The sequence below is a fragment of the Ovis canadensis genome, chromosome 7 (assembly GCF_042477335.2).
Source record: "Ovis canadensis isolate MfBH-ARS-UI-01 breed Bighorn chromosome 7, ARS-UI_OviCan_v2, whole genome shotgun sequence".
Classification (NCBI taxonomy): Eukaryota; Metazoa; Chordata; class Mammalia; order Artiodactyla; family Bovidae; genus Ovis; species Ovis canadensis.
Genome location: NC_091251.1, coordinates 112658251 through 112671126, shown reverse-complemented (window position 1 = coordinate 112671126; position 12876 = coordinate 112658251). Strand labels below are relative to the sequence as shown.

The window sequence follows — 12876 nt, the reverse complement described above, 5'->3', positions numbered from 1 at the left end:
ACTGCAAGGAGATCAAACCAGTCCATCCCAAAGGAGATCAGTCCTTAATATCCATTGGAAGGACTGATGCTGAAGCTGAAACTCCAATACTTTGGCCACCTGATGCTGGGAGGGATTGGGGACAGGAGGAGAAGGGGACGACAGAGGATGAGATGGTTGGGTGGCATCACCGACTCAACGGACATGGGTTTGAGCAAACTCCGGGAGTTGGTGATGGGCAGGGAAGCCCGGCATGCCGTGGTCCATGGGGTTGCAGAGTCAGAGAAGCCTGGAGACTTGAGGACAGCACACACAGGCAGGGCATCCCGCTGTCACCCGCCGTGGGCTGGAGCGGCAGGCTCGGCGGGGCCCCCAGGCCTCGCGCACCCGTCCTGCCGGGACCAGCACCTGCTCCCTCCGGCATGGCTGCCTGGTTGGCTCCGCGTTTGTCACGAGGAAGCCCTCGTTGCTAAGCCTCATACAACCCTCGTTGGGTTTGCCGAGAGACTTCTGAGGCTTCGCCTGCCTGCGGACGTCCCGGTGCGTGGCTCTCACGCCCTTTGCCGCCGTATCCAGGTGGCAGCCGGCTCGCCCCGGGATCAGAGAGAGTCCTCTGCTAACGAGGCCAAGGTTGTGCGTTTGGTCCCTGACCCCCAACTGCAGCGAGCCATCTGTCCTCACGGACGCAGGTCACTGGATCTGAGGCGAAGAGCATGCAGAGGGAGAAGCTGGGATCCATTCTGGGAAAAACAGCTCCCTGAAAGCCGGCCAGACGCGGCCTCCTGGAGTGTGAAGGATGTCTTTTTCTTCTCACACTTTCCAGATCGGGAGATCTGGTTTCGATTCCAGACGTTTCCCATGTAGACGATACTGATGTCATATAAATGAAGGGGAAGCATTTCCAAACCTGAGGACAAGGAGAGATTGGCCTGGAGGTGCACTGAGTCTTGTGTTTGTCGGTCAGTCGTGTCTGACTCTTTGCGACCGCATGGACTGTAGCCCGTGGGATTCTCCAGGCAAGAATACTGGAGTGGGTTGCCATGCCCTCCTCCAGGGGAGCTTTCCTACCCAGGAATCACACCCAGGTCTGCCGCATTGCAGGCAGACTCTACCATCTGAGCCTCCAGGGAAGCCTGGGTCATCTCTGTTTCTCTAGACTTCTAAGTGACGGCAGTGTCCAGACACGGTGCGGCGTGTCTGCTAGTGTGCAGTCACGAATGTGAAGTCAGCATCGTCTGTTTCTTTCTCCGGGGGGTGCACAGCTTACTAGAGGCCACTGGGTACCTGGTCAGCTCGTGAGGCCGCTGGGACAAGGAGAGGTGGGTGCGCTGTGGGCCTGTGCCCTTACAGTGGCGCAGATACAGATACAAGTGAAAACCGGCGTGTTGAATGTTGTCTGTGCTCAAAACACCTGCACCCTGCGGACAGCACCGGGAGGCGGTGCTGTCTTCCCGGGAGCGCAGGAAAGGCCTCTGAGCGGGTCTTGGAGGATGACCCAGGACTCTTCAGGCAGAGAGCGGGGCATGCGGAACGGTGCCTGGGCAGCACAGTTTCTCTGAAACTCTTCTTTTTTTTTAAACCTCACACTCCTCGTTCTGTACACAGCCCTCCCGAGGCTGCCAGGCGGGGCACGCCGGGCGTGTTGCCTGCATGTCACTGCTCCTCAGACATCCTGCTGCAGGCCCGGGATGAGGCGGATTCTGTTTAAAGTAACACTTGCTGAGCTGCCTGCTGATCCTGTGCAGTGAGAAAGGAGGGGGCAAGGAACAGGGAGAAAACGCATGCCCTCGGGGTCTTGGTTCACTCAGCTCCTGGCAGTTGTGAATTTCCCTCGTTCGATAGGTAGTTGTTGAGCACTCTGCAAGCTGGCTCTGCTTGAGGGACAAAGACCTGGGTCCTCAAGGCGCCTGCGTTCTCTTTGGGGATGTGAGGACACGCGTGGCTCCTGGGGCTTCCCTTGTTCACCATGTGTCCTCAAGGAGGAGCCGGGAACCCACGGTGTGATGAGGTTTGGCTCTTCACAACCCCGTGGGCTGCAGCACACCAGGCCTCCCTGTCCCTCACCGTCTCCCACTTTGCCCAAGTGTGTTCTGTTCTTAGTCGCTCAGTCGTGTCCAGCTCTGCAACCCCATGGACTGTAGCCGCCAGGCCCCTCTGTCCATGGGATTCTCCAGGGAAGAATACTGGAGTGGGGTGCCATGCCCTCCTCCAGGGGATCTTCCTGACCCAAGGATCAAACCCAGGTCTCCTGCACTGTAGGCAGATTCTTTACCGTCTGAGCTGCTGGGGAAGCCCTGCCCAAGTTTGGTGTTCAGTAATTATGAAACAACCTATCACTTAGGTTCAGAACACCAGTTGGTAAGAAGAAACATGGAAAAAGCCAAACAATTTCTTAGCTTTAAGAGATCTACTGTGTTGACTTGTTCTAAAATTGATCTTTAAGGTTCTCAACCACAGATAAGGAGAAAAAATATTGAACCTACGCTAACAAGTAACTTTTCCCTTATGAGCTAGGAATTTGACATCTCGTATGAAAAGTATTTTATTCACGGCAGAACTATGAGTTTGCATGACAATGACAGTTGATGCTGAATTTAAGTACACTGGGCTTAAATTGGGTGACCTGGGCCAAGCTCTGAGGCTAGAAGATAATTTGGAAGGACAGACTGGAAGAGGAGGGATTTTATTTTCCCCCTGGCTCCGAAGAAGTGTCTATGAAAATGTAGATGAATGTGAAATAGTAGATTGAGCTTGCTGTTGAAGTCGCTGCCCATCACGAGGTGAAATGATTGTCCTGTCTCCGAGTTGCTCAGAGACTTGGTTTTCCGTTTGGAGTTTGCTTCTGGAGCTCTGGGTTCCTACCAGTTTGTCTCCCCCTTGGTTTGACAGTTTAGAGACAGGTGACAGGATTAAAGAGCTGAGTGTGCGGTTCGGAGTCACAGCGGGACAGGACATGAACAGACGCTGCTATACATTTGTACGTGAGAACGTAGATTTCAGAGGCCGACCGTCAGAAATGCTGATTTCAGGGCCCAGGAGGTCAAGAAGGGACCGGTGCTGGCCAGTCAGTGCCCCCTGGCGTCCTCAGGGGTCGTGCTCCTGCCCGGACCTCAGGGCGCTGAGATCTGGGAGGAGGAGGAGGGGCTGGGGGCGCGGGGGAGGGGGAGGGCGCGGGGGAGGGGGAGGGCGCCGGGAGGGGGAGGGCGCCGGGAGGGGGAGGGCGCGGGGAGGGGGAGGGCGCGGGGAGGGGGAGGGCGCGGGGGTGGGGGAGGTGCGGGGGAGGGCGCTGGCTGGGGGAGGGCGCGGGGGAGGGGGAGGGCGCGGGCTGGGGGAGGGCGCGGGGAGGGGGAGGGCGCGGGCTGGGGGAGGGCGCGGGGGAGGGGGAGGGCGCGGGCTGGGGGAGGGCGCGGGGGAGGGGGAGGGCGCGGGCTGGGGGAGGGCGCGGGGAGGGGGAGGGCGCGGGGGAGGGGAAGCCGGTAGAAGAGGCGGGAGGAGAGAAGGAGAAGGGAAGCAGGTTAAGGCTGGAGGGGAGCGCAGCCCCGGGACGGCGGGTGCGCCTTCCCCCGCCGGGTTTGCCCCAGCTCGGCTGAGGACGCACGTAGCGCTCCCTGCAGCTGGGGCCCGCGCCAAAGCAGGGCTGGGGCCCCCGGCGACGCGGGCGGGTTTCGCCCTCCGGTCAGCCAGCGGGTGCTCCAGGGACTCGCAGGCCCTTTCTCCTCGGTGAGGGCTGAGCTGCTGGGAACCGTCCCCCGCGGAGGCAAGCTCCCCCAGCTCAAGAAGCGGGGTGCAGGAGGTGAACCCCGAGTTCTGACCGCTCGCCAGTGCCCGCTGCCCGAATGCTGGCGAGAGCGTTTTTTTGAGACTCGTTTCCCATAATGAATTCTGACATCATTGCACTCTCAGTCAGGGGTGTTGAAACGGAATAAATGACCTCATGTCAAGGGTCTGTGGAAACCCTCAAACCCGGGGCAGTCCGTGGCTCGCTTTCCCTTCGTGTTGGAGTGCAGTTTCTAAGCAGCAGTTCATTCTAGCTGTTTCACGGTGTCAACACTGCAAGAATAAGCTAATAGAGACACGAAAGCAGCCCTGTGGGTTTTATTCACTTCCCTCAAACTGGGGGTATTTCATAGCCTCTAGAATGTAATTTTTGCAAGTTAATCTTTTTCTGTTTCTTTCTATCATGATTATCTTAAAAAAATTTTTTTCTGCCGTCATGGCAACCGTGGAAGTGATTGCTTGAATAGAATTATGCGACTACAGAAACATGAATGGTGTAAGAGCTGCTGGTGGTTGCATGTCTCTGTATTTAGGACACTTTTGTTCCTTTTCTGACGTTCAAGCTGTGCGACCTGCCCCCTCCAGCCCCCTCCTGCGGCCGCCAGCCCCGCGCTGGTCCCCGCCCCGCGGTCACTGCGGACTCTGTTGATGAACACAATTCTCCCGGCTTCGGGAAGCGCTAGGCTCCGCCGCCGAAGCTCTTCCCAGAAAAAAGCTGGAAGCAGTTTGAGAAAGCGCCGATTTGCTCAGAGGCAGGGCAGCGCTCGGGGCGCCCTCCGGCGCAGCTGCGGGTGTGGCCGGCCGGGCGGCCGCCGTCCCCGCTCACGGGGACTTCCTGCCGCGGCCGCCGGGGGGCGCCGGCCGTGCGCGGGAGGACCGCCCTGCCCACGCAGCTCGGGCGGCGAGCCTCGCCCTGGGCTCCAGGCTGCTTCTCCCGCGACAGCGGGTTCTCCTTCCAGTTTTTGAACCAGTTCCTACGAGTAGCTCATTCGCTGGGATCACTGGAAGCGTCAGATTTGTATCATGTACATATTGATTTGCATTATGTACATATTGATTTGCATATTAATAGCGGAAAGCAGACCTTCCTCCCCGCCTCAGGATTTTATTTTAAACGTTTTATTTTGGGTTAACAATGTCGTGATGGTTTCCGGCGGGCCGCGGAGGGACCCAGCCGCACGGTGTGCGCGAATCCGTCCCCCCAGCGCCCCTCCCGCCCAGGCTGCAGGGGGGAGCCCGGCGCGCAGCAGGCCTTGCTGGTGACCCGTTTGCGCGTCCTTCCCAGGCGCCCAGCCATGCCTCCCCCCACCCCTCCCCGCGACCAGAAGTTGGTTCTCTAAGAAGGCAGCCTGTCTTGAGTCCCTGCTGCTTTGTTCCCCCTGCGAGCATCGTCCTCGGTCTGAGAGCTGCGGTCCCTCTGTCAGCCAGGTGAGAGCTTTGGCGGAAAGCTCCCAGCTGGCCCTCCCGCTGCTGTGCGACTGAGCGAGCCGCTTCTCTCGTGTCACGGTGGACTAGGCCGGGATCATTTCTAGCTAGAAAATTCCGTGCTTCTGTGACTGGACAGGTGTCTCCCTCTGCGAGGAGGGTCCGTGAGACGCTCTGAAGGGCCAGCTCCCAGCTGGTGTCTTCCCGCTGAGTTACGGGCGTTTGGACTGAACACTGCCTGCTGTCCCCACTGCCAAAACCGCCGTGTAAGGCTGGGCCTCCGATTGCGCTGTCTCAGCGCCGCCTTTACTCACGCAGCTTAAAACGCCACGATTTGCTCACATGTGTACGTGCTGTGTGCGCTGTCAGGTCACACTCTGGCGAGACCCGGTGGACCGTAGCCGCCAGGCTCCTCTGTCCTGGGGTTTCCCAGGCGAGAATACTGGAGTGCGTTGATTCTTCCCTCTCCAGGGGATCTTCCCCACCCAGGGATCTAACCGCCTCTCCTGCATAGCAGGTGGACTCCTTGCTCCTGAGCCCCTGGGGAAGCCTCTTTTCGTGCATACTGGGAGTTTACTCTGGGATTCTGGGCTAAAATGACACTGCTCTGTCCCGCCCATCCCGTTCTCAGCTGTAGCTGTTCCTTCCCCTGCCATGTTACTTAAGAGAAGGGAGCTTCAGTCCAAAGCGAATATACTCTATTGCCTGTGAACTCAGATCCCATAAAAGCAAATGAAGGGGAAAGCAGCAGAGATTGCATGTCCCAGGGCCTATTACCTAATTTTTATTCATGTCTCCTTTAGCGCTGCCTGGAGTCCTGAGCACAAGCTTCTCTTTTTATGCTGCCGTAAAGCCTCTGATCTGGTATCATCTGATATGTGTGGGTCAGAGGACTATGGGAGTGTTTATGTCCCGGTGCCAATAAACCGTTATCTTCAAGTTTGGGGGCTGTTCTTGTGAATGAGAGCCCTGGGACGTTGCGTCGATTTAAGACACGAATTAATAGCCCCGTGAGTGCGCAGAGCACATGGAGCCCACGTTTCATCTGCTTTCATCCCTTTGTTCGACTTAAAGTGTCATCGAAGAGGGGAGCCGAAACCTGGCCTCTGCCGCGCCGGCATCGGCTGACCTGCTTGGTGGCTTTTTGGAAAGATGAGATGTGTTCTAATGAGCAGGTTATAAATACCACCGGGTTATGCCATAGGAGGTGGCGGTGCTCGATGCAAAGAGACCTGTGGGGAAGTGATCCCAGCTGGCCGGGCTGGGCACAGCCTCAGAGAGGGGGACAGACACGTGGGGTCTGGGCGTGTGGGTCAGGGTGAAGCCAGGTGTGATCTGCCCCTTCTCAAAACAAGCTACCCACACGGTGAGGTGTGTGGCCGTGTGTGAGATGCGCTGACCTCAGCCCAGGGGCGCCCGCCCGCTCGGGAGGGGCTGTGACCCTCTGCCTGCCTGCTGGGGTTGGGGATAGGCTGGGGGTGGGGCGGGCGGCTTTACTGGGCAGTGTGTGTTTTGGAAGACGCAGAGCGCTTGCCTGATGGAGCCCCTTGGTTCTCATGCCTCTGCCCTTGGTCTCGCCCACAAAGGACGCAGGTCACAAACCTTCCCCACATTGCGCATCCCTGTACCTTTATGCCACCCATTCTGGGGTGAAGAGTTTAGCACCACTTAACAGAGCAGGCTGAGCTACTGGGGGGTGGAAGACAGACTTGGGAAAGATATCTTGCCTTTTTTTTTTTTGCCTCAGATCTGGCTTTCCAACATTTCTTTGCTTGAGAAACTCTGACTGTGGAAGCACCAAAGCCCATCAACCTTAGGTCAGATTTTTCAGACTTGAGCAAAGACGGACAGACACGTGCCAAGCGATGGTTTGCTTACTGTCTCGCTGACAGCTTTTATGTAGACAAAATGCAGTGGAATGCGTGTATAAGATATTTAACATTAATAGGCACCGGATGGGAGCCCTGTCAAATTCTGTGTGCCCACAGGAGCCTGACAAGAGGAGTCGGGAGATTCAGAGAGCTCCTCAGAGCGGTTGAGACGAGAACAACCCAAAACCTGCGGATGGTAAGTGTGACCGCGACTTGGTTCAGGCCCAAAGGCGCTGCAGACACCTTCTCTCTCTTTCATATTATGAATTATATATGATGTGTCGTCACACATTAGGTAATACAGACGTTACACATCTTAAGTTCTATCAGTGAAGCATATCGATACACCAGTTTAAAGTCATTGGAGTTTAGAGTCACAAAATCGTCCAGCCATCATTCATATTTCGATTCAGAACCTTCTCATCACTCCACAAAAACCTCCATGCCTGTTACTGGTCAGTCCCATTCTACTCTTCCTCCAGCTGGGGGTGGCCACTAACTTACCTCCTGTTTCTGTGGATTTGCCCGTTCTGGACATTTCATATAAGCGGATTTGTGTGGTACGTGGTCTTTTTGTGACTGGCTTTACACAACGCCCATCTGTCCTGTGCCGGGAGTCTTCTTCCTCTCCGCGGCGAATGACATTCCAGCGCAGGACAGAGCTCATCTTGTTTATTCAGCCACCAGTCCCTAGGACGTTGGATTGCTTCTGCTTGCCAGTTCTTATGAATAATGCTGCTGTGAACATCCTCATGCAAGTTCTTGTGTGGGTATTTGTGTTCGTTTTTCTTGGGTACATACCTGGGATTGGAGTTGCTAGATCCCATGGTAACTCTACATTTGGCCCCTGGAGGAATCGCCAAGCTGTTTTCCAGATCGATCGCGCCATTTTACCTTCTCACCAGAAGCGAGGCGCGCTCCAGTTTCCCACGTGCTCGACAGCACGTGTCTGTTATTTCTTTTCAGCTCTAGCCATCCTAGTGAGTGTGGTGTGCTGGCTCATGGAGGTTCCGATTTGCGTTTCCCTGATGGCGAATGATGGACGTCTTTTCAGTCCCTTCTCGGTCGTGCTGTTAGACCGTAAGGCGTGCACCCTGCGTGGCGGTTAGCACGAGGCCCTCCCGATGCCCGTGTGGCTGTATGCTGAAGGGTCATACGGCACCCTGGACGGGGCAAAGCACGTTCGATCCTAGGAGCACCTGGCTGTCCAACTACATTGACCATAAGACCCAGACACAGGAAAGCTGGTTAGACACACTGGCTGGTCAGCAGCTTGACTCGCCTGTGGGCTTGCTTTCTCTCTCCTCCCTTTAAGCCTTTCACTCTCCTGCCGGGGGGCTTAGTCACAGCTCCTCAGGGCGCCCTTCAGAGGCAGAGCCCCAGGCGCTCGGGTGCAGCCTTTGTCCTATCACCCGTGCCGCGGTCTGCCCGTTACCACGCGCCTGTTGCCATGCCCGCAGCACATGGCGTGTGGGATCTTAAACTCCCTGACCGGAGACTGAACCCAGAGACTGAGCCTGGGGTCTCAGCACAGGACCCAGGGAGCCCCCGGGAGTCCTGCAAATGCTGGAGTGCTCAGCTGGCCGAGGCTAAGCCACTCCCGTCCCGGGAAATGAGGCTGCATCCTCGTTTGGGTGTCTCCAGAACATCAGGATGTGGACGCGCGACTCGCGGTCCAGGCGGCTCAGCCACAGGCTCCCCTATCATTACAGCGCCAAGCCGCCTCGGTCGTGTCTGACTCTCGGGGACCCCGAGGACCGTGGCCCGGCAGGCCCTTCTGTCCTTGGGATGCTCCAGGCAAGAACACTGGAGTGGGTTGCCATCGCCTCCTCCAGGGGGTCTTCCCAGCCCAGGGGCTGAACCCGTGTCTCTTAAGTCTCCTGCGCTGGCAGGCAGGCTCTTTAACACTAGCGCCACCTGGAAGGCCCAGAATTATAGGAGGTAGAACAAGATGGGTGACTTCACACACACACACACACACACACACACACACACACACGCGCGCGCACACACACCCACACACACACACACACCCACCACCACCAAGAACTCACTTGGTCTTTGGTATTTATTTACGTGTTGATATGATTTATGCGTGCCCTCAGAAGTTCAAAGAAAATATTTTTTGATCAACACAGTTCTTTCAGGGGGAAAAAAAACCCTGCAAAAATATGGATAAAAATTATTGCCACATGTCTTTTCTCTCAAATTGACCTCCTCCCCATATTCCATAAAACTTCCCAACTGGTCAGCATGAACAGCTTAAAAGATTTGAAAGCATAACGAGAGTACTGGCAAGTGTTCTTGTAACTGTTTTAAAAGTTCGCTTAGACAATCTTTCAAAATTCTTAAATATACACTCTCAAAAAATATATATTTCATTAAGGAAATGAATGGTTCTTCCTCATTAAAAAGGCACGTGTACAGGGACTGCACCGTGGGAATCTGCCTGTTGCTCACGCCAACATTATTTTTCAGAGTTAGAGAATGTTTTCTATTATTGTTTAAGATTTATGATTTTCAATCAATGTGTTTTAACTTATAAAAATCCTGTGAGGTAGGAGTCTGGCCAGAAAATATGTTAGGAAGGAAGAGTGGTTTCTTTTTTATTTTTTTCCTGAGAAACCCAGTGAAGAAACTTCTAAAGGAAGCCGTGAGGACTAAAGCTGGCCCTGGACGCTCCCAGCTCTTAACTAACTGGTCAGTGTTAACACGGGCTTCCCCGGTAGCTCACACCGTAAAGTGGCCCATCTACAGTGCGGGAGACCTGAGTTTGATCACTAAATTGGAAAGAGCTCCTGGAGAAGGAAGGCAGCCCACTCCAGTGCCCTTGCTTGGGGAAGCCCATGGACAGAGGAGCCTGGCGGGCTACAGTTCCTGGGGTTGCAAAGAGTTGGACGCAGCTGAGTGACTGACATGTTCGCCTTCAACACGAGGGGAGTCACTTCACACTCAGCGTCACATCTGAGTTGCGGGCACACCTGTGGTCTTGGTTGGTGGTCCACGAGTGACCTAAACTAAACTGTTTCTAATTCCTTGAGTGCTCCACCAGCGGCGTGCACCCGATACATCTGAGGCCTTTGAGCAGATGCTCAGCCCTGTGCCTGACCTCGGGAATGCCAGCCTGTGGCCAGACTCAAGAACCTGTATTGTCCACCTTCCACAAGCGATTCTGTGCCCAGCCCAGCTGAGAAACACTTCCTGGGACGTCTTCACTGGCGTCCTCTGGTTTCCACTGGGCGTGAGGAAGCTTCTTCAGCTATTGCCACTCATGAGACAGGGTTTCTCGTGTGTGTGTGTGTGTGTGTGTGTGTGAGAGAGAGAGACTTTATTTTTTTTTTTAACTTTTTATTTTATGTTGGAGTATAGCCAGTTAGCAATGTTGCGATAGTTGCAGATGGACCATGAAGGGACTCAGCCTTCCATAGACATAGACCCATTCTTCCCCAGACCCCCCTCCCATCCAGGCTACCACGTGACATTGAGCAGAGTTCCCTGAGCTCTACAGGAGGTCCTTGCTGGTTATCCATTTAGACACAACGGTGTGTAAATGTCCATCCCAAACTCCCTAACTGTCTCTTCCCCCGACTATTACCCACTGGCAATCTTACGTTCCTTCTTTAAGTTTGGAGTTGGTTTCTGTCTTGTAAATAAGTTCATCTGTATAATTTCTTTTTAGATGCTACACAGAAAGGATGTCATACGATTTTTCTTCTTCTCTAAGACAGTGTTTCTTAATTGCTGTAAGATTCCTTTTCGATTAGCTGAGAATTGCAAATTTATTATATTCTTATGAGGCGGAAATGACAACCCACTCCAGTGTCCTTGCCTGGAAAATCTCACGGGCAGAGGAGCCTGGTGAACTGCAGTCCCCGTCGCAAAGAGTCGGGCACGACGAGCGGCTGACACTATGAGACGGAAAACCTTGTAAACGCTGGTGTGAGGCTGTAGCAGAGCAGCCCCACTCCTAGGTAAATCCTCCAAATAATTCCTAGGTAAATCCTCCAAATAATTGAAAGCAGGTTTTCAAACCAAAACTTGTGTGCCAGTGTTCACAGCAGCACTCCTGACGGTGGCCAGAAGATGGAAACAATTTAAGTGTCTACCGCTGATGACTGAATGAACGGAATACAATGGAATATCATTCCGCTGCAAAGAGGAGTGAAGGGCTGGTTCGTGCTGCTCCATGGACAAACCCTGAAAAGACCCTGCTGAGTGACAGGAGTCAGACACAGCAAGACCACCGGTTGTGTGGTTCCTTTTATATGAAATGTCCAAACTAGGCCACCCACAGCCACAGGAAGCGGAGTCGTGGTTCCCAGGGTGTGGGAGGAGGGAGCGTGGAGAGTGCTTCTTAAAGGGTATGGGGTTTCCTTTTAGGGTAAAGAATGTTCCGGATCCAGATAGTGACCAAGGTTGTACAACGCTGTGTCTGTGCTAAGTGCCACTGGACTGTACTCTTTAAAATGGTGAATTTTACGTTACGTGAGGTTTAAAAACACATGCAAAAAACACAGTGCATTTAATGACCAAATTTGTACAAAGAAGTCCAAGTTCTTCTTCCAGACCAGCCTTCCTCCTTTCTCTCCTTTCATCTGAAATGTATTTGGTAGTTGTCAACAATTTTTAGGCGTTTAAACTACAAGCTAGGTATGCCCTGAGTATAAAACATAAAAGGTATCATAGACGTTAGTGATCTTGCTGATAATTCCTCCTGTTCAGTCTCCTCTGAACTTCATTTGTGCTTTCAGTGAATATAACCAACATCCTTCCTAACAGGTGCATGATGAGCTGATGCCTTTAATATATGCAATCACATCAAAACCTCATCAAAAAGCTCTCTCTGGAAGGTTAATGCCTTGAGGGAAAATGAGGTCTGAGGTGAGCTGTCCAGCAGCGGACAAGCAGGCTATCCTGGGGACAGAGACTCTTACCTCAGAATCCCTCTGTGGCAGATACAGCCACAACGTGAAGCTCCTGTTCCTGTTTCCCCTTTACCATTTTTCCCCTCAGCTAGAGCCAGGGGAGGTTATTCTTGCCAGTTGATGCTTCCAGCGGAAGCCATTAGTTTCTATGACTGCAGTGAGATCAAAACGAGGCCGTAACGGGAGGTTTAAGAAAATGGTCCAGGAACTGTTTAGGTCCTGAAAATCGTGTTCTTATGAGATCTTTACAGATGGCTCAGCTGGGGATGACTGGAGTGCATCTAATTTCACATTTTTATAGACATTTAAAGCCAGTGGGTCTTACTTGGGAATAATGAAGAAAATTTGCCTTTACCCAGAGGTTATCAGGAACCACTAAGCTAGCGATTGCGTTGCATTTAGGTTTCCTTGTGGTGTTTTAAGAGATTTCCCATAGATGAAAGCCTAGCAAAGTTCTCTTCCGGAACATTACTGATTTGAAAAGTCTTATTCTCAGGGAAGATCAGTACCCTTTGCCTGCCTCTTCCAGAGAGTGCTAAGACCTTGTGGGAAGCCCGCTGGGCGGCCCTCTCTTCCCCTGCCTCTGGCTGAGTGTGAGGTCGCCTGGATCACCCTGCAATGCACTCCTTCTAGTTTCAGAGGGATTTTTTTTAAAAATTTCTCTTCTTTGCCGCTGGGAGATGATGAGGACACCAGTTAGCACAGTTTTTCTCAGTAGCTGCCTTCTCTCCTGCCCCCGGTACATCGTCCGCAGCGCTGTTCGGGCTTCCCAGGTGGCGCTGGCGGTGGAGAACCCGCCAATGCAGGAGACGTAAGAGACTCAAGTTCGATCCCTGGGTGAGGAAGATCCCCTGGAGGAGGGCACAGCAGCCCGCTCCGGCATTCTTGCCTGGAGAATC

At 53.8% G+C, this 12876-nt stretch overlaps 1 protein-coding gene across 6 annotated transcripts in view; it reads left to right on the top strand.

Annotated features, from left to right (window-relative positions):
• TTC7B (tetratricopeptide repeat domain 7B) overlaps window positions 1-12876 on the top strand; it is a 270410-nt gene that overhangs the window by 127464 nt on the left and 130070 nt on the right. For 5 of the 6 annotated variants that reach the window (XM_069597264.1, XM_069597263.1, XM_069597261.1 and 2 more), the window contains one exon: window positions 7170-7248. In XM_069597264.1, coding sequence (XP_069453365.1) covers window positions 7170-7248 — 79 coding nt within the window. Of the gene's footprint in view, window positions 1-2922; window positions 2957-7169; window positions 7249-12876 lie in introns of those variants that run through there. The other variant, XM_069597266.1, reaches the window with a different exon arrangement.